The sequence below is a fragment of the Panulirus ornatus genome, chromosome 3 (assembly GCF_036320965.1).
Source record: "Panulirus ornatus isolate Po-2019 chromosome 3, ASM3632096v1, whole genome shotgun sequence".
NCBI lineage: Eukaryota > Metazoa > Arthropoda > Malacostraca > Decapoda > Palinuridae > Panulirus > Panulirus ornatus.
The window spans coordinates 42,411,712-42,436,398 of NC_092226.1; the positions used below are offsets into that span (position 1 = coordinate 42,411,712).

Consider the following 24,687-nt stretch of genomic DNA (forward strand, 5'->3'; position numbering starts at 1 on the left):
TAAGACTCCGGGAGAATGATAAAGTTGATGCTTTAGCCAAACTTTCACTTGTCATTTAGGAGCCTCAAAACTATAATTAAGAAGGAACTAATATAACCCTTTCAAGCAAACAGGCACTGGTATAAACACTAACCATCAGTGAAATGTGCGAAGTAAAACTTTTTCTTCATACTTGCCCACCGTTTCCCGCGTTGGCGAGATAGCGCTAAAAATAGACGAAGAAAGGCCTCATTTGCTCACATCCATTCTCTAGCTGTCAAGTGTAATGCACCGAAACTACAGCTCCCTATCCACAGCCAGGCCTAGTACACCTTTCCGTGGTTTACCTCGGCTACTTTACATACCCTGGTTTAGTCCAGTGACAGCACGTCGATCCCTGTAGACCACAGTTTAAATTCACTCTTCCGTGACGCCTTTCGCTCTCCAGCATGTTCAGGTACGGAATGTTCAATATCTTTTGACTATATCCTTCCATCGCCAGTTTGGTCTCCCTATTCTCCTTGTCGCTCCACTTCTGACACATATATCCTCTTTGTCAACCTTTCCTTATTCATTCTCTCTATATGTCGAAAGCATTTCAGCACACCCTCTTCTGCTCTTACAACTACACTATTCTTATTTCCATACCTTTCATTTACCATTTTCTCACTTACAACATGTGTATACAGAAGGTAGCAAGATCGGCAGAGTACAAATATAACTAAGTTATATCTAAGTTATATCTGTTGGTCCTATGGGCGTCTGGCCTAAATGGAAATGTTAATCATGTGGACTGGAAGGTTTGTGGCCACAGAGAGTGAACATAAACGAGAATATGTCTTTGACTTTGAGAAAATGGAGCCTTTCTCGTGCAAGTTTACAGAAACCCTGCAGGAAATGTCACAACACCATATTGTTCATAACAAGATCCCTGAAATTCTAAGACTGTATCCACTTTTTGCATCATCAGCATACAATATGAAATACTGTCAGTCTATGTAATGAGCCAACTTTATTACTATTTATGTAGTGAGCACCTGCCCACTGGGGTCTGAGACAGACCTTCTGTGACCCGTATAATCCTTTTGCGCTACCGAACACAAGATGAGCGTGGGTACACAATAATCTCGCCGCTAACAACGGCACAAATTAAATCCCCTGCCCAGCCTGGCTGAACACTGGGTAGGGGAAAGCATTACATAAGACGCTGCAGTGGTTATATGAGCTGGTCATCTCTCACGGTGAGTATAAGTAATGTGACACCAGCAACACAACTCTATTATCGTAGTAGTTCAAGATATGTGTATTCTCTCCGGTCTGGTCTCTCACTAGACCACACTTACTACGTGGCTCATGTTGCGCGTCTTAACTCTCCTCCTGTACTTCCACGTACCCCCGGGACGGTGGTCCTCCCTGGGGCTGACCCAGGGTTTGGGTATCCTACACCCCCCCCCCTGGACCTAACCCAAGATGTGGGTATCCACACATTCCACCCCCCCCCCCCCCCCCCACCGGGAACGGTACCCCTGGAGTCGGTATCCTAAAGTCCAACACCTCCCCCTCCCCCCGGTGGGGTAGCACCCCTTGGATCTACCCTAGGGTGTAGCTGGCTCAGCTGCGGCCATGGGACGGACTCCACGTCCCGTCCACCACACTGGAACGTCCAGTTTCTTCATCACAAACTGTGAGTCAACACAACCCAGCGTGAGGCACCTCGGGTCCACAGAGAACTGGTGCACCTTACTCACAAATCATGCCATGGTCTCCGCCTCCTCCTCCAACATGATTCCACACCAGCTTTCAGCTTTCTCAGGCGCCCTAAACCACTAGGTAAAGTTACTATCAACCATCCACATGTTTTCCTTCATACCTCAAAGGACCTGCCCCACACATCCTTTGGATTCCCTCTTGCACTGGCCTTAGCTGTCACGCCCGTGTTGACAAGATAGCTAAAGAGGCCAACCTTAACCCACACACAGACTCAACCTAAGTGGCTCAAGTAACGGTACGAAGCCCATGTTAATCTGTGACGCCTCCAGAGAACCGCTGAACACAGAGATACCGAGAGACCAAGCAGCTGTACCATCATTATGAACACTCCTTTGGCAAACGTAACAACATAACTAGACAATGTCTGTGTGATGCTGCAGTAGACGCCGAAAGAATGTGGCACAGATCTGGTAGACAGAGCGAGATCTAACGGTAGGTACAACAATAATGTGTACAGACATATCAAGCAGGTAGGAGAGGTACAAGAATGGGGTACAGATATATGTAGCAGGTAGGAGACGTACAAGAATGGGGTACAGATATATGTAGCAGGTAGGAGAGGTACAAGAATGGGGTACAGATATATGTAGCAGGTAGGAGAGGTACAAGAATGAGGTACAGATATATGTAGCAGGTAGGAGAGGTACAAGAATGGGGTACAGATATATGTAGCAGGTAGCAGACGTACAAGAATGGGGTACAGATATATGTAGCAGGTAGCAGACGTACAAGAATGGGGTACAGATATATGTAGCAGGTAGGAGAGGTACAAGAATGGGGTACAGATATATGTAGCAGGTAGGAGAGGTACAAGAATGGGGTACAGATATATGTAGCAGGTAGGAGAGGTACAAGAATGGGGTACAGATATATGTAGCAGGTAGGAGAGGTACAAGAATGGGGTACAGATATATGTAGCAGGTAGGAGAGGTACAAGAATGGGGTACAGATATATGTAGCAGGTAGGAGAGGGACAAGATTGAGGTACAGATATATGTAGCAAGTAGAGTGGGATCCAACAGTAAGTACAACACAGTGTTAGTCCTCCATGTGCCATATAAGGATAAGCTACAACACCTCACAACAAAGCGCTCCTGTAACAACGCCCACAGTCTCTATGTTTTATGAAGTCTGTAACTACCGCTTTGAAACTGAAGGACTTCAGGACGTCCCCAGTCCTGTACCCTGGCCTCGTACACCCATGAACCTGGCTGATGCAACCATCTGGATCCTAAGCAGCTGTTGTCTGTGGGCCGTTATACCCTGAACACTGGCCACCGCTGGTAATGTCTGTGTCAACACAAAGTTGGTCATCTGGTACATACAGTAATGAAACCGAATGAATCTACAGTGAATTCTGGCATAAATTACTATTATGATTATCATTATGACCATTATCATATCATTACAATTATTATTATCATTACTATTATTATCATTATTATCATTATCATTATTATCATTATTCTAATAACAATCATTTTTATCATTATCATCAATATTATCAAAATTTGATAATGATAATAATAATAATGATCATTATCATTATTATTATCATCATTCTAATAACAGTTATTATCATTACTATTATTATTATTATCATTATTATTACTACCATCAAAATGAGAAAAATAATAATCATTATCACTATTGTTATCATTATTACCATTATTATCATTATTATTATTGTCATTGTCATACTTATTTGCTGTCTCCCGCATTTGCGAGGTAGCACAAGGAAACAGACAAAAGAATGGCCCAACCCACCCACATACACATGTATATACATAAATGCCCACACACACACACACACACACACACACATATACATACCTATACATTTCAATGTATACATACACAGACATATACATATATACACATGTACACACTCATCTTTGTTGCCTCCATCCATTCCAATCGTCACCCAACCACACATGAAACAGCACCCCCCCCTCCCCCTGCACACAAAGTAGAGCCAGGAAAAGACAACAAAGGCCACATTCGTTCACACTAAGTCTCTAGCTGTCATGTGTAATGCACCATAACCACAGCTCCCTTTCCACATCCAAGCCCCACAAAACTTTCCATGGTTTACCCCAGATGCTTCACATGCCCTGGTTCAATCCATTGACAGCATGTCGACCCCATACACTACATCATTCCAATTCACGCTATTCCTTACATGCCTTTCACCCTCCTGTATATTCAGGCCCCAATTGCTCAAAATCTTTTTCACTCCATCCTTCCACCTCCGATTCAGTCTCCCACTTCTCGTTCCCTCAACCTGACACATATATCCTCTTTGTCAATCTTTCCGCACTCATTCTCTCCATGTGGCCAAACAATTTCAATACACCCTCTTCTGCTTTCTCCACCACACTATTTTTATTACCACACATCTCTCGTACCCTTTCATTACTTACTCAATCAAACCACCCTACACCACATATTGTCCTCAAACCTTTCATTTCCAACACATTCACCCTCCTCCAAACAACCCTATCTATGGCCCATGCCTTGCAACCATATAACATTTTTGGAACCAATATTCCTTCAAACATACCCAATCTTTGCTCTCCGAGATAACGTTCTCGCCTTCCACACATTCTTCAACACTTCCAGTACCTTCACCCTCTCCCAAACCCTGTGACTCACTTCTGCTTCCAACCTTGTGACTCACTTCCGCTTCCATCCACTGCTAAATCCACTCCCAGATGTCTAAAACACTTCACTTCCTCCAGTTTTTCTTCATTCAAACTTACCTCCCAATTAACTTGTCCCTCAACCCTACTGAACCTATTAACCTTGCTCTTATTCCCATTTACTCTAAGCTTTCTTCTTTCAAACACTTTACCAAACTCAGTCACCAACTTCTGCAGTTTCTCACCCGAATCAGCCACCAGCGCTGTATCATCAGCAAACAACGACTGACTTACTTCCCAAGCCCTCTCATCCCCAACAGACTGCATACTTGCCCCTCTCTCCAAAACTCTTGCATTCACCTCCCTAACAACCCATCCACAAACAAAACAATTAATATTATTATTATTATTATTATCCTCATTAATACTATTATTATTATCATTATTTATCATTATTATTATTATTATTATTATTATTATTATCATTATTATTATTATCCTCATTAATACTATTATCATTATCATTATTATTATTATTATTATTATTATTATTATTATCATTATTATTATTATTATTATTATTATTATTATTATTATTATCAAAATTTGAATCATAGTAGTTATAATAATAATAATCTATAACTATCATCATTATTACCATCATCATCATTATCATTATTGTTAATATTATCATCATTCTTTTTATAACTATTATCATCAAAATCTGAATAATAATAATAATAATAATAATAATAATAATAATAATAATAATAATAATAGTAATAATTTATTACTATTATCATTATTATTATTATTATTATTATCATTATTATCAGCATTAGTAGTGTTGGTAGTATCATGTATAGCCAGCCAAGCGCCTCTCCTGCCTCAGCAAGATACCGTCAGGGAACACACTTGATCAACAATGGTCTCACTGGCACACATCCACTCACTATCATCATGTGCCATCAACATTACCGTGATTACTGTCATTAACTCATCATTAACTATAACGACCACTGCTTGTAATAACATGGTGGAAAGAGAGAGAGAGAGAGAGAGAGAGAGAGAGAGAGAGAGAGAGAGAGAGAGAGAGAGAGAGAGAGAGAGAGAGAGAGAGTAATACGTTGTTTGTTCTGCCAGACGGACGTGGAGGCAGCCGGCCTGGAGGAGGGCCCCACCATCATACAGGAGTCGTGGGAGGACGACGCCACGCACCTCGAGGACACCAGCGACTACGTCAACGCCGCTCCCTGGACCCGACGCCGCCCTGTGACCGCCTCCACACTCGCCGAGCATGACCGTAAGTGTGGCGTGTACTGCATGGGCGGGGTGGGTTGGGTGAACACCCACGCCTCCACACACAGCCACGCCCCCCTAGGCCAGCCGGCTGGGTGGGGGCTTCACACACACACACACACACACACTAAATCACAGTTAATTTTTTACGTGAGGGATTATGTGGTGTGGGCGGGTGTGTGGGCCTGTGGCTGATATAGTGTGGTGTCACCTTACCACACGGGAGGCGGTAGGGGGTATACGAGTCGTCTACCGTGAGAAATCTAGTGTTTCTACTCCATAAATCTTGTGTAAACTGTGCAGCAAATTATCCTGCCCGCCACACCAGAGTCAGACAACGATTTACAGATTAACTTCATCTTCAAATGGAAATTACGTGGTTATATCTGCCGGTAATACAGTCTGTGTACTAGCTACACACCCAGCAGTACAGTCTTGGGTCTAACTACTGACTATACACCTAGCAGTACACAGCTCTGGGTACTGGCAACACACCCAGCAGTACACAACCCTAGACACAAGCAACACACCCAGCAGTACACAACCCTGGACGCAAGCAACACATCCAGCAGTACACAACCCTGGACACAAGCAACACACCCAGCAGTACACAACCCTGGACGCAAGCAACACACCCAGCAGTACACAACCCTGGACGCAAGCAACACACCCAGCAGTACACAACCCTGGACGCAAGCAACACATCCAGCAGTACACAACCCTGGACACAAGCAACACATCCAGCAGTACACAACCCTGAACGCAAGCAACACACCCAGCAGTACACAACCCTGGACACAAGCAACACATCCAGCAGTACACAACCCTGGACACAAGCAACACACCCAGCAGTACACAACCCTGGACACAAGCAACACACCCAGCAGTACACAACCCTGGACGCAAGCAACACACCAGCAGTACACAACCCTGGACGCAAGCAACACATCCAGCAGTAACAGAACAACCCTGGACACAAGCAACACATCCAGCAGTACACAACCCTGAACGCAAGCAACACACCCAGCAGTACACAACCCTGGACGCAAGCAACACACCCAGCAGTACACAACCCTGGACGCAAGCAACACATCCAGCAGTACACAACCCTGGACGCAAGCAACACATCCAGCAGTACACAACCCTGGACACAAGCAAGACACCCAGCAGTACACTCGCTCCGTACCGTACCACAGGAGACACCAGTGGATCCCGGGCTACATCTGGTACAGTTGTGGTCTCGGTCCATTAGTGTGTGTAGACTCACGACCCTCGGCCGCCCGGCCAAGTGGAAACAAAACACTCCGCTAATGAGCGGTGATGGTGGGGGGGGGGGGGCGTCAAGACCTGCCACTTTCACGGCCAGACACTTTCTCTTCTCTACAAAAAAAAAAAAATCTTTCCATGTCTCAGACAAGGAAAATGGTTTCATCAGTCTTTCATTATTATCTATTCGTCGGTGAGCAGGTTACTGTGGGTTTGTAAGTGTTCGTCTGTAGGTATTCTGTAACTTGTTAACTTTTAATTATCGTTGAGTTACCACAGTGCACCAGCGTCGGTCATACAACACAGGGCTTGTGTGTTGCCTGTGTATCTGTCTCTCGTGCACGTACCGTGTGGTACACTGTAAATGAACTGTCTACAGTTACTGAGCCATTATGACTGGATAATATGTAAGAAGTAAAATAAGTCGATTTCTTACAACAGGCGAAGTTAGAACAATGAAATGCTTACACGTATCCCATGTAATGTTTGGCAGGAGTTATATCTAAATTCACTAATTCTACACCAATCAAGCAGTACACAGGGCGGGCTGTGGGCTGCCAGGGTCATTCTTGATGGCAAAGTTTACATCTCGTCTGCTCAGTGTCAACGGCAGAAACGAACTCCCACCACCACCTACCTACAACCCTGCCTGAGTCAGGTGACATCATCATCTACGTGTCGACTAATCCTGTTAGTGAAACTATATATATATATATATATATATATATATATATATATATATATATATATATATATGTGTGTGTGTGTGTGTGTGTGTGTGTGTGTGTGTGTGTGTGGCTTTACTTGCATCCTATCATGATGAGGTGGATCTGCTCGTGTTCATTTGGTTTCGTCGTCTTGAGACAGTTTTCTTAGTGGAAGATATGCCTGGTAACAGTTACGTTGGGATGCAGTGGTGGTGGTGGTGGGTTACGTCTGCGTGTGGTCGTATCTAGTGATATCAATTTTTCGGGACAGCGATCCCCTGCGTCAGTAAGGTCTGATAATTAGTGATATTCAATGGTTGTTGTTATGTCCCATGGTTCGACGTCGGGTCTCATGGTAACTTGTGCTTGTTGTATCTCATGGTAGTTATGTTTCATGGTAGTTATGTTTCATGGTAGTTATGTTTCATGGTAGTTATGCGTGGTGAGACTTGTCCCATGGTAATCATGTCTAGTGGTAGTTTTGTCTCATGAAAGTCATGTCTGTTGGTAGTTATGGCTGGTGGTTGTTATGGCTCTAGGTAGTCATGTCTGGTGGTAGTTATGGCTCATGGTAGTCACGTCTGACAGTAGTTATGTCTCATGGTAGTCATGTCTAGTGGTAGTTATGTCTGGTAATCATGTCTAGTGGTAGTTATGTCTGGCAATCACGTCCAGTGGTAGTTATTTCTGGTAATCATGTCTAGTGGTAGTAATGTCTGGCAATCATGTCGTGGTAGTTATGTCTGGCAATCACGTCTAGTGGTAGTTATGTCTGGTAATCATGTCTAGTGGTAGTTATGTCTGGTAATCATGTCTAGTGGTAGTTATGTCTGGCAATCACGTCTAGTGGTAGTTATGTCTGGTAATCATGTCTAGTGGTAGTTATGTCTGGTAATCATGTCTAGTGGTAGTTATGTCTGGCAATCACGTCTAGTGGTAGTTATGTCTGGCAATCACGTCTAGTGGTAGTTATGTCTGGTAATCATGTCTAGAGTTGGTTTTGTCTGGTAATCATGTCTAGCGGTAGTTATGTCTGGCAATCACGTCGTGGTAGTTATGTCTGGCAATCACGTCTAGTGGTAGTTATGTCTGGTAATCATGTCTAGTGGTAGTTATGTCTGGTAATCATGTCTAGTGGTAGTTTTGTCTGGTAATCATGTCTAGCGGTAGTTATGTCTGGCAATCACGTCGTGGTAGTTATGTCTGGCAATCACGTCTAGTGGTAGTTATGTCTGATAATCATGTCTAGTGGTAGTTATGTCTGGTAATCATGTCTAGTGGTAGTTCTGTCTGGTAATCATGTCTAGCGGTAGTTATGTCTGGCAATCACGTCGTGGTAGTTATGTCTGGCAATCACGTCGTGGTAGTTATGTCTGGCAATCACGTCTAGTGGTAGTTATGTCTGGTAATCATGTTTAGTGGTAGTTATGTCTGGCAATCATGTCTAGTGGTATTCATGTCTGGTAATCATGTCTAGTGGTAGTTATGTCTGGTAATCATGTCTAGTGGTAGTTATGTCTGGCAATCATGTCTAGTGGTAGTTATGTCTGGCAATCATGTCTAGTGGTATTCATGTCTGGTAATCATGTCTAGTGGTAGTTATGTCTGGTAATCACGTCTAGTGGTAGTTATGTCTGGCAATCATGTCTAGTGGTAGTTATGTCTGGCAATCATGTCTAGTGGTATTCATGTCTGGTAATCATGTCTAGTGGTAGTTATGTCTGGTAATCACGACTAGTGGTAGTTACGTCTGGTAATCACGTCGTGGTAGTTATGTCTGGCAATCACGTCTACTGGTAGTTATGTCTGGTAATCATGTTTAGTGGTATTATGTCTGGCAATCATGTCTAGTGGTAGTTATGTCTGGTAATCATGTCTAGTGGTAGTTATGTCTGGTAATCACGACTACTGGTAGTTATGTCTGGTAATCATGTCTAGTGGTAGTTATGTCTGGTAATCATGTCTAGTGGTAGTTATGTCTGGCAATCATGTCTAGTGGTAGTTATGTCTGGTAATCATGTTTAGTGGTATTATGTCTGGCAATCATGTCTAGTGGTAGTTATGTCTGGTAATCATGTCTAGTGGTAGTTATGTCTGGTAATCACGACTACTGGTAGTTATGTCTGGTAATCATGTCTAGTGGTAGTTATGTCTGGTTATCATGTCTAGTGGTAGTTATGTCTGGCAATCATGTCTAGTGGTAGTTATGTCTGGTAATCATGTCTAGCGGTAGTTATGTCTGGCAATCACGACTACTGGTAGTTATGTCTGGTAATCATGTCTAGTGGTTGTTATGTCTGGTAATCATGTCTAGCGGTAGTTATGTCTGGCAATCACGACTACTGGTAGTTATGTCTGGTAATCATGTCGAGTGGTTGTTATGTCTGGTAATCATGTCTAATGGTAGTTATGTCTGGTCGAAGAGATGGGTAAATTATTTCTCTTAGCAATTATTTCGTTCAGTAGTTATAATGATATCTACATCTGCTGGTTATGATGTCTGCCGGGTAGTTATTACTGTTGGCAATTATGTTTGGTGGTAATTACACCCTCATCTCTATTTTTTTTGTTTTCACTTTGTACAAAACAATGATAGCAGTTGTTAAATGACGGTAGTTAAGTCCCCGCGGTAATTATATCTAACGACAGTGTAACAACGGATAGTGAAATATGGGGTGGTGATGGCTAGGCTGCTTATCTTGAGCGTGGCTGGGTCACACTTGAGCGAGAGGAGGGGGATCGCTCTACCAGTCATAACTGGATACCACCGGCACCAGAGGTTAACAAGGCTGTCTAAATACATCATGAGCGACCGGCTCCGACCCTCTGGCCTGACCCCCGGCCGTCCTAACGACGGTTCTCGGCTGCACCAGAGTCAAGTGTGTGTGAAAACTCGTTTTTTTTTCTTTTCTTTTTTTTGTTTACTTCACACGTACACTGAATGGCCTCGGAGAACCATTAGTGTGTGGGGACGGGAGGCCTGGCATGGGGAGCGGGCGTGGCGGGTGAGGTGGTGTGTCCTTCCCTCACAGCGCACGACATGTGAGCCTCAACCCCGCCTTCATCAGCAGCTTCTTCAATAGCCCGCTTGAGAAACCCAAGTTTACATAATGATTATTTTCCCTCGGTGGTAATTAAGTCGCTCACGTTACCACTTCTGCTTCAGACACCGTCAGCTTACTTAAACAGTTAGAATGGAGGCGACGTATCATTATACACGTCTTGGGTGATGTGATCCAGCCATCTATGGGAAGGCTGCCCTAGGATCCCTATGGAGATCAAGCCTTCCTCCGTGTGTCTTGGAGAGCCACAGACAGCGACTCCCGCCCCTCTGGTAATCCTCACATGAGCCTCATATTACTTACAGTTGCTGGTGGATTAAACGTGCAAATAGATGAGCATGTCAAGAGGTGTAAAGATGTGATAGCGATCAGGCTATTCTGAAACTGCTAGACTCTCAAAAGAGACTTCTTTGTGCCATTTGCGTCAGGGCCTCTCATATCCTCCCTCAGGAGGGGATCCCGCGACAATGAAGCAGTCATGTGGCCCCATCACCCTGTAATTATGGTCTTGTCTTTCTGTCTCAACACATCTCCTCATTCGCCCTCCCACCAGAGGTCGTCTGCCTAGGTCACCAAGGCTCACTATCTCGTACGTAATATCCAGCTTGTGTGACTTGCATGGATTGTCTACACTTCCTGTCGGGTCCTTGTGCTGTGTGGATATCTGACACACTTGCAGCTGGCATCTCCACACTTAGAAACTGCATTTCATTTTTCTTCTTTCACACGGGATATTTGACTAGGATAAGCAGGGAGACAGCGAACACACAAAACTTTCTCCTCATCCTTCCTTGGGGTGTGTGGACTTCCACCGTGGCAATGAAATTTTTCTTCTACTGTATTTGTTTACTTATGAAATGACTCACCAATACCGTGGTTGAGAGCGGCACCACAAATACGATTAACGACACGCTTCACACATATCTTGTTTCACGTCCATGACTGGCATTATTTCCGCCACCTTAGTTGCATTATCAAGTTTACAGGTAGTCCAGGATGTCTTTCCACTCTTGCCACAATAATCTCTCTCTCTCTCTCTCTCTCTCTCTCTCTCTCTCTCTCTCTCTCTCTCTCTCTCTCTCTCTCTCTTAAAAGCGTAATTATAGAGGGGGGGGGGGGTAGAACAGCGAAGATAAGTTCTGTAATGGAGTATGATTCTGCTTTGTGGGGCAATTACGAGTTTCTGACCTCTTCCACCACGACAAACGCCATCGAGAGGACCCACTGGTCTGTTGCTGTTTGAATTACTTCGCATTTTCACATACAGTAGAGACCTTCCTATCCCATTATTCATGATCTATAACGTGTAGTGAATTATGTTTCATGGTAATATTTCGAGATTGTTTTTCACGATGGTTTTATAAATGCACCGTAAGTAACGTAAATGAAAAAATATCTTGCTTATGGTCAGATCATCCCTTGATATGCTTGTTATCGCCTCCACTTTCCCGAAGTGGTCTAATGGACTGGTTCTAACAACTGACTATTTTTAAAATGTAAGATGAAATATAAGAGAACAAATGTACCCACTGCTATAATGACAAGTGTGTGCCGACACGCCTCACGCTGCCTCATGTCACAACCCTGGCTCCAGCCTCCCACACCACACCCACCTAACTTGGTTCCTTTTTAATACGCAATATACTTGTTGCTAACCCCCTCCCTTCTCTCTCTCTCTCTCTCTCTCTCTCTCTCTCTCTCTCTCTCTCTCTCTCTCTCTCTCTCTCTCTCTCTCTCCCTGCGGGTGCACAACACTCACCTAGGTATCGGGAGGGCGTGTGGGGTCGCCACTCTGGCGGGCGACACCATCACTTGGTGAGGGGGCCGTGTTAGTCCCGGCCTGCGCGTCAAACAATCAGTTGACACAGAGGAGGTGATTGTTGACACAAGCGTCGGTCAAGCGGGGTGTTTGTCGACGCTCGTGTCTGGCCGTGAGGGGCAGGGGTCCAGCCAGTCAGTGTGGTCTGGGGGTAGGAGACGGCCAGCCAATCAGTGGTGAGGGAAAGATTACCTAGGCACTACCACCCTGCAGTTTGCAGTACACCATAGTACCTTCCAGTGCTTCTGGCTGAGCCTGTAGTACATGCACTCTACACGACCCAGACCACAGTGCGGTACCTGGCGTGCCTATATGTGTCTCCACATTTCCTACACTCATCCTTAACAGTACCATCACCGCCACCTCAGCAACAGCAGGAGGAGCATTGCATCACAACCAGCGATGTTGTCGGCGCTGGACAGCCTCATTCCCTCATGGCTCACGACATAATCATAACATAATCAACACAGTCATTAGCACTGGGCTGCAGAGGAGAGTCATCCCATGTTTTGCAGACTTCCTCAGTGAGTGGCGTAAGGCTACACGCTTCCCACGAGCCACTTCCACCTTCCAGTGTCTGGCTTGTGGCGTGCCAAAGGGCACGAATATGGGACTCTCATTGTGTTTCCTCATCCTTATAAATGATGGAAATACATCAACAACTTAACTATTATTGTCCACACTGATAACAGCTCTCCTAACAACGTCCTTCAGAACGCTCTTAACAGCCACCAGAGCTGAACCACCACCAACAACGTTACCATATCCCAGTCTCTGCTCACTCAGCGTCTTCGTTTGCGCCACCTCCTACAGGGTGGGTAGGAACGAACACAAATTAAGCGCTCCTTCGGCAAATAAATAAAAAAAAAATCATATCGATCAGCCCACAGCCACGCACACGCAGCCTCGCTTCCACCCTTGTCTTACACATTACTTTCTCACTAGGCAGGCCCCTGTGTCCTTCAAGATGTTCAGCCCACTGTGTCAGCACCGACTATCGTGTCTACATTCTCTGAAGACTCAAATCTCTTAAATTCCCGGCGTCTGACCTCAGACACATACAAACAACTTCCAGTCTTCCCAAACTACACACAGTACGTCTGTCTACCTCACCTGGTCTTCCTCCTCATCTACTACAGACTGACGTTACCAGAGAAGGTGCAGGAAAACGGCGAACACGATCATCCTCGGTCGCTCTTACACCATCTAACAAGAGGCACTCAACACTCTGGTTCTCCTAACTCTCTCCAACCATCACCTGGACCTCATTTAAAACTTGATATGAAGCAAGGGCAGCCCACTCACCACCGTCACCTCCTGTCACTAAAGATCCCTCGTCTCTGAGAAGCAGTTTGGCACCTAAGCCTTATCGATACAAGACCAGTCCCGTCCCAACTATCATGAACATCATCATTAATCGTTAGACTGCCAATCTAATGTGTGTGTAAACACCGTCTCTTGAACCTTACCCACTTATAATAGCCTCACTCTCTATATTGTGAGTAGGTTCTGCACTCTTCAGTCCTTGGCTTCATCCATTCATTATCATACTATCATTATCATCATTATTATCATTACTATCATTATCATTATTATCAGTAGTAGTAGTATCACAACTAAAGGTGAGGCAGCCTCATTTCTCTTCGTATGACGAAATTCTTGACTCTTCATATCTGTACGTACAAGAAACTTCCCGTCAAATGTTCACCCGACATGGAAGTTGTCAGCAGGGAGGGACGGCGCTGTGGTTGTCACGCCCATAATCTCAGGACAGATTGCCGTGGGTGGAGACGGGTGCGGTCTACGCACGACTGGTTTCTGTCATTACGCACCAGGTCTGACCACGAGGTCTGTTCGCTTCCTCGCGGGCCATACGTTACCGTGCTCTGTGGTAATACGTTATCGCGCTCAAGGGTTATCGCGATCAAGAGTTTTACGTTATGTTATCGTGTTATCAGCAGCTGACACTGACTTCTGATAGTGGAGGTGCCTGCTCATCTGTTCACCTGCTGACACTCGCTCTTCTGAAACATGAAGCTGAGGAGGGTCAACTCTCTCTCTCTCTCTCTCTCTCTCTCTCTCTCTCTCTCTCTCTCTCTCTCTCTCTCTCTCTCTCTCTCTCTCCGCGTGGGAGGGCAGCGGCTGGACCAAGAGCCGCTTCGAAAGCTCTTGCCTGAAATCCAAAAGATGACCCTCCCTCCTTCCCTCCTCCTCCTCCTCCCTCCATCTCTCCTCCAACAGACGATGTTCAACCCTTGACCCCTCCCTCCCACTGTGACCCTTGCCCTCTCCTCCCACGACCCCCCTGGGGGAAGGAGTTGTGGCGCCAGTGAGCATCCTCCACACAGGCAGCCGGACACCAGCGGGAAACTTTTTCTGAGCCACCAGAAACTTGATTTATGTGAGCTTTTTTGCCGCTGTTGGTCGCCTGATGGCTCGCTCACAGGCACCCCATGTTTACACTAAACGGGTCATGGTGAAACACTACTTGAAAATCATGTGTGTGTGTGTGTGTGTGTGTGTGTGTGTGTGTGTCTTCAGTGATGTCTGATTAGGTGTTTAGTCAAAAATTCTGAATACTTTTTATGGCTTAATTTTTTTTTCTTTTTTTTTTTTTTGTCAGAGTGACGGGCTCAGGGAAAGTGGTCTATATTCATGAAAATAAAGTTTCTGTCTGGGAGACGACCAGGAGACGACCAGGTCCAGTGGTGACTTGGAAACTGACACCAACACCTCACACATGACGACCATACACTGACACCAACACCTCACACATGACGACCATACACTGACACCAACACCTCACACATGACGACCCTACACTGACACCAACACCTCACACATGACGACCCTACACTGACACCAACACCTCACACATGACGACCCTACACTGAAACCAACACCTCACACATGACGACCATACACTGACACCAACACCTCACACATGACGACCTACACTGACGACCAACACCTCACACATGACGACCTACACTGACACCAACACCTCACACATGACGACCCTACACTGACACCAACACCTCACACATGACGATCCTACACTGACACCAACACTTCACACATGACGACCATACACTGACACCAACACCTCACGCATGACGATCCTACACTGACACCAACACCTCACACATGACGATCCTACACTGACACCAACACCTCACACATGACGACCCTACACTGACACCAACACTTCACCTATGACGATCCTACACTGACACCAACACCTCACACATGACGACCCTACACTGACACCAACACCTCACACATGACGACCCTACACTGACACCAACACCTCACACATGACGACCCTACACTGACACCAACACCTCACACATGACGACCATACACTGACACCAACACCTCACCTATGACGATCCTACACTGACACCAACACCTCACACATGACGATCCTACACTGACACCAACACCTCACACATGACGACCCTACACTGACACCAACACTTCACCTATGACGATTCTACACTGACACCAGCACCTCACACATGACGACCCTACACTGACACCAACACCTCACACATGACGATACTACACTGACACCAACACCTCACACATGACGACCCTACACTGACACCAACACTTCACCTATGACGATCCTACACTGACACCAACACCTCACACATGACGACCCTACACTGACACCAACACCTCACACATGACGACCCTACACTGACACCAACACTTCACCTATGACGATCCTACACTGACACCAGCACCTCACACATGACGACCCTACACTGACACCAACACCTCACACATGACGACCCTACACTGACACCAACACCTCACACATGACGACCCTACACTGACACCAACACCTCACACATGACGACCCTACACTGACACCAACACCTCACACATGACGACCCTACACTGACACCAACACCTCACACATGACGACCCTACACTGACACCAACACCTCACACATGACCCTACACTGACACCAACACTTCACACATGACGACCCTACACTGACACCAACACCTCACACATGACGACCCTACACTGACACCAACACCTCACACATGACGACCCTACACTGACACCAACACTTCACCTATGACGATCCTACACTGACACCAACACCTCACACATGACGACCCTACACTGAAACCAACACCTCGCACATGACGATCCTACACTGACACCAACACCTCACACATGACGACCCTACACTGAAACCAACACTTCACCTATGACGATCCTACACTGACACCAGCACCTCACACATGACGACCCTATACTGACACCAACACCTCACATATGACGACCCTACACTGACACCAACATCTCACGCACGACGATCCTACACTGACACCAACACCTCACACATGACGATCCTACACTGACACCAACACCTCACACATGACGACCCTACACTGACACCAACACCTCACACATGACGACCCTACACTGACACCAACACCTCACATATGACGACCCTACACTGACACCAACACCTCACGCATGACGATCCTACACTGACACCAACACCTCACACATGACGATCCTACACTGACACCAACACCTCACACATGACGACCCTACACTGAAACCAACACCACACATGACGATCCTATACTGACACCAACACCTCACGCATTACGACCCTACACTGACACCAGCACCTCACACATGACGATCCTACACTGACATCAGCACCTCACACATGACGACCCTACACTGACACCAACACCTCACACATGGCGACCCTACACTGACACCAACACCTCACACATGACAACCCTACACTGACACCAACACCTCACACATGACAACCCTACACTGACACCAACACCTCACACATGACGATCCTACACTGACATCAGCACCTCACACATGACGACCCTACACTGACATCAGCACCTCACACATGACGACCCTACACTGACACCAACACCTCACACATGACGACCCTACACTGACACCAACACCTCACGCATTACGACCCCGGCAGATCGCACAAGACGACCTACGTAATCACAACTTCCGAGTAACAGTAGCTTAACTTTCAATGACAAAAGGGCGTATAAAGACACGTAGTACTGGTGTCCCTCAAACATTCGATACTCAGGGCGAATATACAGCTGATCCACAAGTACACCCAGGCTTGTTCCATGGTGGCCCACAGGGTCGGGGTGCTCCGTGAGGGGGAGGGAGGCAGGTGGTAGCAGCTGGGTGTAGCAGAGGGAAGGATCATGTGTGTGTGGCCCCGACACCCGGTGAGTAACAGGTGACATTCACCTGGGACTGACCTTACACGGGTCCCTGGCTGGATGGGACGGTATCTGGCACCCTGATCCCCCCCCCCCCCCCGCAGTGTCTGGTGAAGGGTAGGGCATTGTCCCTCCTCCAATGTCTGGTGAAGGGTAGAGCACTGTCTCCTCCCCCAGTGTCTGGTAAAGGGTACAACACTGTCTCCTCCCCCAGTGTCTGGTGAAGGGTACAGCACTGTCTCCTCCACAGTGTCTGGTGAAGGGTGGAGCACTGTCTCCTCCCCCAGTGTCTGGTGAAGGGTACAACACTGTCTCCTCCCCCAGTGTCTGGTGAAGGGTACAACACTGTCTCCTCCCCCAGTGTCTGGTGAAGGGTACAACACTGTCTCCTCCCCCAGTGTCTGGTGAAGGGTACAACACTGTCTCCTCCCCCAGTGCCTGGTGAAGGGTACAACACTGTCTCCTCCCCCAGTGCCTGGTGAAGGGTACAACACTGTCTCCTCCCCCAGTGCCTGGTGAAGGGTACAACACTGTCTCCTCCCCCAGTGCCTGGTGAAGGGTACAACACTGTCTCCTCCCCCAGTGCCTGGTGAAGGGTACAACACTGTCTCCTCCCCCAGTGCCTGGTGAAGGGTACAGCACTGTCTCCTCCCCCAGTGCCTGGTGAAGGGTACAGCACTGTCTCCTCCCCCAGTGCCTGGTGAAGGGTACAACACTGTCTCCTCCCCCAGTGCCTGGTGAAGGGTACAACACTGTCTCCTCCCCCAGTGTCTGGTGAAGGGTACAACACTGTCTCCTCCCCCAGTGCCTGGTGAAGGGTACAACACTGTCTCCTCCCCCAGTGCCTGGTGAAGGGTACAACACTGTCTCCTCCCCCAGTGCCTGGTGAAGGGTACAACACTGTCTCCTCCCCCAGTGCCTGGTGAAGGGTACAGCACTGTCTCCTCCCCCAGTGCCTGGTGAAGGGTACAGCACTGTCTCCTCCCCCAGTGCCTGGTGAAGGGTACAACACTGTCTCCTCCCCCAGTGCCTGGTGAAGGGTACAGCACTGTCTCCTCCCCCAGTGCCTGGTGAAGGGTACAGCACTGTCTCCTCCCCCAGTGCCTGGTGAAGGGTACAACACTGTCTCCTCCCCCAGTGCCTGGTGAAGGGTACAGCACTGTCTCCTCCCCCATGTGTGTTCTGAGGGTTGATAACAGTACAGCCCAGTGTGTCGGGTGTGTGTATTCTGGCCACGCCAGACTCTGGGCTCCGGGTATGAAATGGAGAAGTAAATTTGATTGTGTCAGCTGTGAAGGGAGGGGTGGTGTGTCAGCCAGGACAGGGCGGGGCGGTGTGTCAGCCAATGAAGGGCGGGGTGATGCGTCAGCCAGTGCTGTGTTGTGGGGGCAGCAGGAGCAGCAGACGTCAGCCCCACAAGGTCACTGACACCATTCCCCCCCCCCCCCAACTGACAACATAAAGGCAGTTCCCAACGCTGCTTAACCTTACGCAAGATGACAAGTGTCCCGTATGATATCTTTATATTATCATATAATGATATTTTCCTTCGTGATGTTTAGTGTTTATTCTGGATGTTGTTTGTGCTGGCGGCGTGGCTCGTGTACTTCCCCCCTCGCGGCGCCGGCCAGCCTCCACCACTTGATGGACCTCCACCAAGACGTTGGCTCATCAAGCCTCTCGTTATCTAATACATTTCTCCCGTTTCAAGCGCGAGGGAGGACGGGTGCCTGCAGTATCTTGGCCAAACATCCTCGGAAAGTACACCCCAGACGCAGACCCCCTGGTCCTGTGTGGGCGGAGGAAGGGGGCAGTGACTCCTGGCGTCAGCCACACCCACATGTCCAGTGACAGCCAGCAGAGTAGTGACTCCTGGCGTCAGCGGTGTCAGCCTACCCTCTCCCTTGCCTCTCATGTCATTTCTCTGGACTGACTTTCATGTGCTTCCCCATCTCCCTCACCCTCCTGCTGGGGTGGCAGTGGTGCAGATGACCGAGCCGCCCAGTGACTGCTGGCACGAGGAACCAGCAGGTGCCAGGCTCCGTTCCTGGTGGAGGTAGTGTGGGTGGCGACCTTGGACTCTCCCGCACACACGAACCCTACCACACTATACCCTGCCACCCACCTACACTTACACCTGTACCACTCACACACACACACACACACACACACACACACACACACATATATATATATATATATATATATATATATATATATATATATATATATATATATACTCCTAAGAGTCCACGGGGAAAATGAAACACGATAAGTGGACTCATAGGAATATACTTGATCACGCGCAAAATTGTGATCCTTTCCAATATATATATATAAATTGTGCTTCCTCGCGTTAGCGAGGTAGCACAAGGAAACACACGAAAGAATAGCCCCCAACCCACCCACATACACATGTATATACATAAACGCCCACACACGCACTTATACATACCTATACATTTCAACGTATACATACATATACATACACAGACATATACATACATGCTGCCTTTATCCATTCCCGCCGCCACCCCGCCACACATGACATGACACCCTCCTCCCCCCCGCAAGCGCGCGAGGTAGCGCTAGGAAAAGACAACAAAGGCCACATTCGTTCACACACAGTCTCTAGCTGCCATGTATAATGCACAGAAACCACAGCACTCTTTCCACATCCAGGCCCCACAGAACTTTCCATAGTTTACTCCAGACGCTTCACATGCCCTGGTTCAATCCACTGATAGCACGTCGACCCCGGTATACCACATCGTTCCAATTCACTCTATTTCTTACACGCCTTTTACCCTCCTGTATGTTCAGGCCTCGATCGCTCAAAATCTTTTTCACTCCATCCTTCCATCACCAATATGATCTCCCACTTCTCGTTTCCTCCAACTCTGACACATATATCCTCCTTGTCAATCTTTCCTCACTCATTCTCTCCATGTGACCAAACCATTTCAATACATCCTCTTCTATTCTCCCAATCACACTCTGTTTATTCCCACACATCTCTCTTACCCTTTCATTACTTACTCGATCAAACCACCTCACACCAAATATTGTCCTCAAACATCTCATTTCCAACACATCCACCCTCCTCCGCACAACCCTATCTATCGCCAATGCTTCACAACCATATAACATTGTTGGAACCACTAATCCTTCAAACATACCCATTTTTGCTCTCTGAGATAACGTTCTCGCCTTCCACACATTCTTCAACGCTCCCAGAACCTTTGCCCCCTCCCTCACCCTGATTCACTTCTGCTTCCATAGTTCCATCCGCTGCCAAATCCACTCCCAGATATCTAAAACATTTCACTTCCTCCAGTTTTTCTCCATTCAAACTTACCTCCCAATTGTCTTGTCCCACAATCCGACTGAACCTAATAACCTTGCTCTTATTCTCATTTACTCAGAGCTCTCTTCTTTCACACACTTTACCAAACTCAGTCACCAGCTTCTGCAGTTTCTCACCCGAAACAGCCACCAGCGATGTATCATCAGCGAACAACAACTGACTCACTTCTCATGCCCTGTCATCCACAACAGACTGCATACTTGCCCCTCTTTCCAATACTCTTGCATTCACCTCCCTAACAACCCCATCCATAAACAAATTAAACAGCAATGGGGACATCACACACCCCTGCCGCAAACCGACATTCACTGGGAACCACTCACTTTCCTCTCTTCCTACTCGCACACATGCCTTACATCCTCGATTAAAACTTTTCACTGTTTCTAACAACTTATCTCCGACACCATATACTCTTAATACCTTCCACAGAGCATCTCTATCAACTCTATCATATGCCTTCTCCAGATTCATAAATGCTACATGCAAATCCATCTGCTTTCCTAAGTATTTCTCACATACATTATTCAAAGCAAAGTATATATATATATATATATATATAATATATATATATATATATATATATATATATATATATATATATGTATATATATATATATATATATATTTTATTTTATTATACTTTGTCGCTGTCTCCCGCGTTTGCGAGGTAGCGCAAGGAAACAGACGAAAGAAATGGCCCAAACCCCCCCCCCATACACATGTATATACATACGTCCACACACGCAAACATACATACCTACACAGCTTTCCATGGTTTACCCCAGACGCTTCACATGCCTTGATTCATCCACTGACAGCACGTCAACCCCGGTATACCACATCGATCCAATTCACTCTATTCCTTTGCCCTTCCTTTCACCCTCCTGCATGTTCAGGCCCCGATCACACAAAATCTTTTTCACTCCATCTTTCCACCTCCAATTTGGTCTCCCTCTTCTCCTCGTTCCCTCCACCTCCGACACATATATCCTCTTGGTCAATCTTTCCTCACTCATTCTCTCCATGTGCCCAAACCACTTCAAAACACCTCTTCTCTCTCCAACCACGCTCTTTTTATTCCACACATCTCTCTTACCCTTTTACTTACTTCACTCGATCAAACCACCTCACACCACATATTGTCCTCAAACATCTCATTTCCAAGCACATCCATCCTCCTGCGCACAACTCTATCCTATAGCCCATGCTACAACCATACAACATTGTTGGAACCACTATCCTTCAAACATACCCATTTTTGCTTCTGAGATAACGTTCTCGCCCTTCCACACATTCTTCAAGCCCCAGAACTTTGCCCCTCCCTCACCCTTGATTCCACTTCGCTTCCATAGTTCCATCCGCTGCCAATCCACTCCCAGATATCTAAAACATTCACTTCCTCCAGTTTTTCTCCATTCAAACTACCTCCCAATTGTCTTGTCCCTCAATCCACTGAACCTAATAACCTTGCTCTTATTCTCATTTACTCAACTTTCTTCTTTCACACACTTTACCAAACTCAGTCACCAGCTTCTGCAGTTTCTCACCCGAAACAGCCACCAGCGATGTATCATCAGCGAACAACAACTGACTCACTTCTCATGCCCTGTCATCCACAACAGACTGCATACTTGCCCCTCTTTCCAATACTCTTGCATTCACCTCCCTAACAACCCCATCCATAAACAAATTAAACAGCAATGGGGACATCACACACCCCTGCCGCAAACCGACATTCACTGGGAACCACTCACTTTCCTCTCTTCCTACTCGCACACATGCCTTACATCCTCGATTAAAACTTTTCACTGTTTCTAACAACTTATCTCCGACACCATATACTCTTAATACCTTCCACAGAGCATCTCTATCAACTCTAATCATATGCCTTCTCCAGATTCATAAATGCTACATGCAAATCCATCTGCTTTCCTAAGTATTTCTCACATACATTATTCAAAGCAAAGTATATATATATATATATATATATATATATATATATATATATATATATATATATATATATATGTATATATATATATATATATATATTTTATTTTATTATACTTTGTCGCTGTCTCCCGCGTTTGCGAGGTAGCGCAAGGAAACAGACGAAAGAAATGGCCCAAACCCCCCCCCCATACACATGTATATACATACGTCCACACACGCAAACATACATACCTACACAGCTTTCCATGGTTTACCCCAGACGCTTCACATGCCTTGATTCAATCCACTGACAGCACGTCAACCCCGGTATACCACATCGATCCAATTCACTCTATTCCTTGCCCTCCTTTCACCCTCCTGCATGTTCAGGCCCCGATCACACAAAATCTTTTTCACTCCATCTTTCCACCTCCAATTTGGTCTCCCTCTTCTCCTCGTTCCCTCCACCTCCGACACATATATCCTCTTGGTCAATCTTTCCTCACTCATTCTCTCCATGTGCCCAAACCACTTCAAAACACCCTCTTCTGCTCTCTCAACCACGCTCTTTTTATTTCCACACATCTCTCTTACCCTTACGTTACTCACTCGATCAAACCACCTCACACCACACATTGTCCTCAAACATCTCATTTCCAGCACATCCATCCTCCTGCGCACAACTCTATCCATAGCCCACGCCTCGCAACCATACAACATTGTTGGAACCACTATTCCTTCAAACATACCCATTTTTGCTTTCCGAGATAATGTTCTCGACTTCCACACATTCTTCAAGGCCCCCAGAATTTTCGCCCCCTCCCCCACCCTATGATCCACTTCCGCTTCCATGGTTCCATCCGCTGCCAGATCCACTCCCAGATATCTAAAACACTTCACTTCCTCCAGTTTTTCTCCATTCAAACTCACCTCCCAATTGACTTGACCCTCAACCCTACTGTACCTAATAACCTTGCTCTTATTCACATTTACTCTTAACTTTCTTCTTCCACACACTTTACCAAACTCAGTCACCAGCTTCTGCAGTTTCTCACATGAATCAGCCACCAGCGCTGTATCATCAGCGAACAACAACTGACTCACTTCCCAAGCTCTCTCATCCCCAACAGACTTCATACTTGCCCCTCTTTCCAAAACTCTTGCATTTACCTCCCTAACAACCCCATCCATAAACAAATTAAACAACCATGGAGACATCACACACCCCTGCCGCAAACCTACATTCACTGAGAACCAATCACTTTCCTCTCTTCCTACACGTACACATGCCTTACATCCTCGATAAAAACTTTTCACTCCTTCTAACAACTTGCCTCCCACACCATATATTCTTAATACCTTCCACAGAGCATCTCTATCAACTCTATCATATGCCTTCTCCAGATCCATAAATGCTACATACAAATCCATTTGCTTTTCTAAGTATTTCTCACATACATTCTTCAAAGCAAACACCTGATCCACACATCCTCTACCACTTCTGAAACCACACTGCTCTTCCCCAATCTGATGCTCTGTACATGCCTTCTCTCTCTCAATCAATACCCTCCCATATAATTTACCAGGAATA

The 24,687-nt window shown here is 46.4% G+C and overlaps 1 protein-coding gene across 1 annotated transcript in view; it reads left to right on the forward strand.

Moving 5' to 3' along the window:
• The window catches only part of LOC139762480 (uncharacterized), a 110,861-nt gene that overhangs the window by 69,077 nt on the left and 17,097 nt on the right, over positions 1 to 24,687 (forward strand). The window contains exon 2 of the mRNA XM_071687412.1: positions 5,535 to 5,694. Coding sequence (XP_071543513.1) covers positions 5,535 to 5,694 — 160 coding nt within the window. The remainder of the gene's footprint in view (positions 1 to 5,534; positions 5,695 to 24,687) is intronic.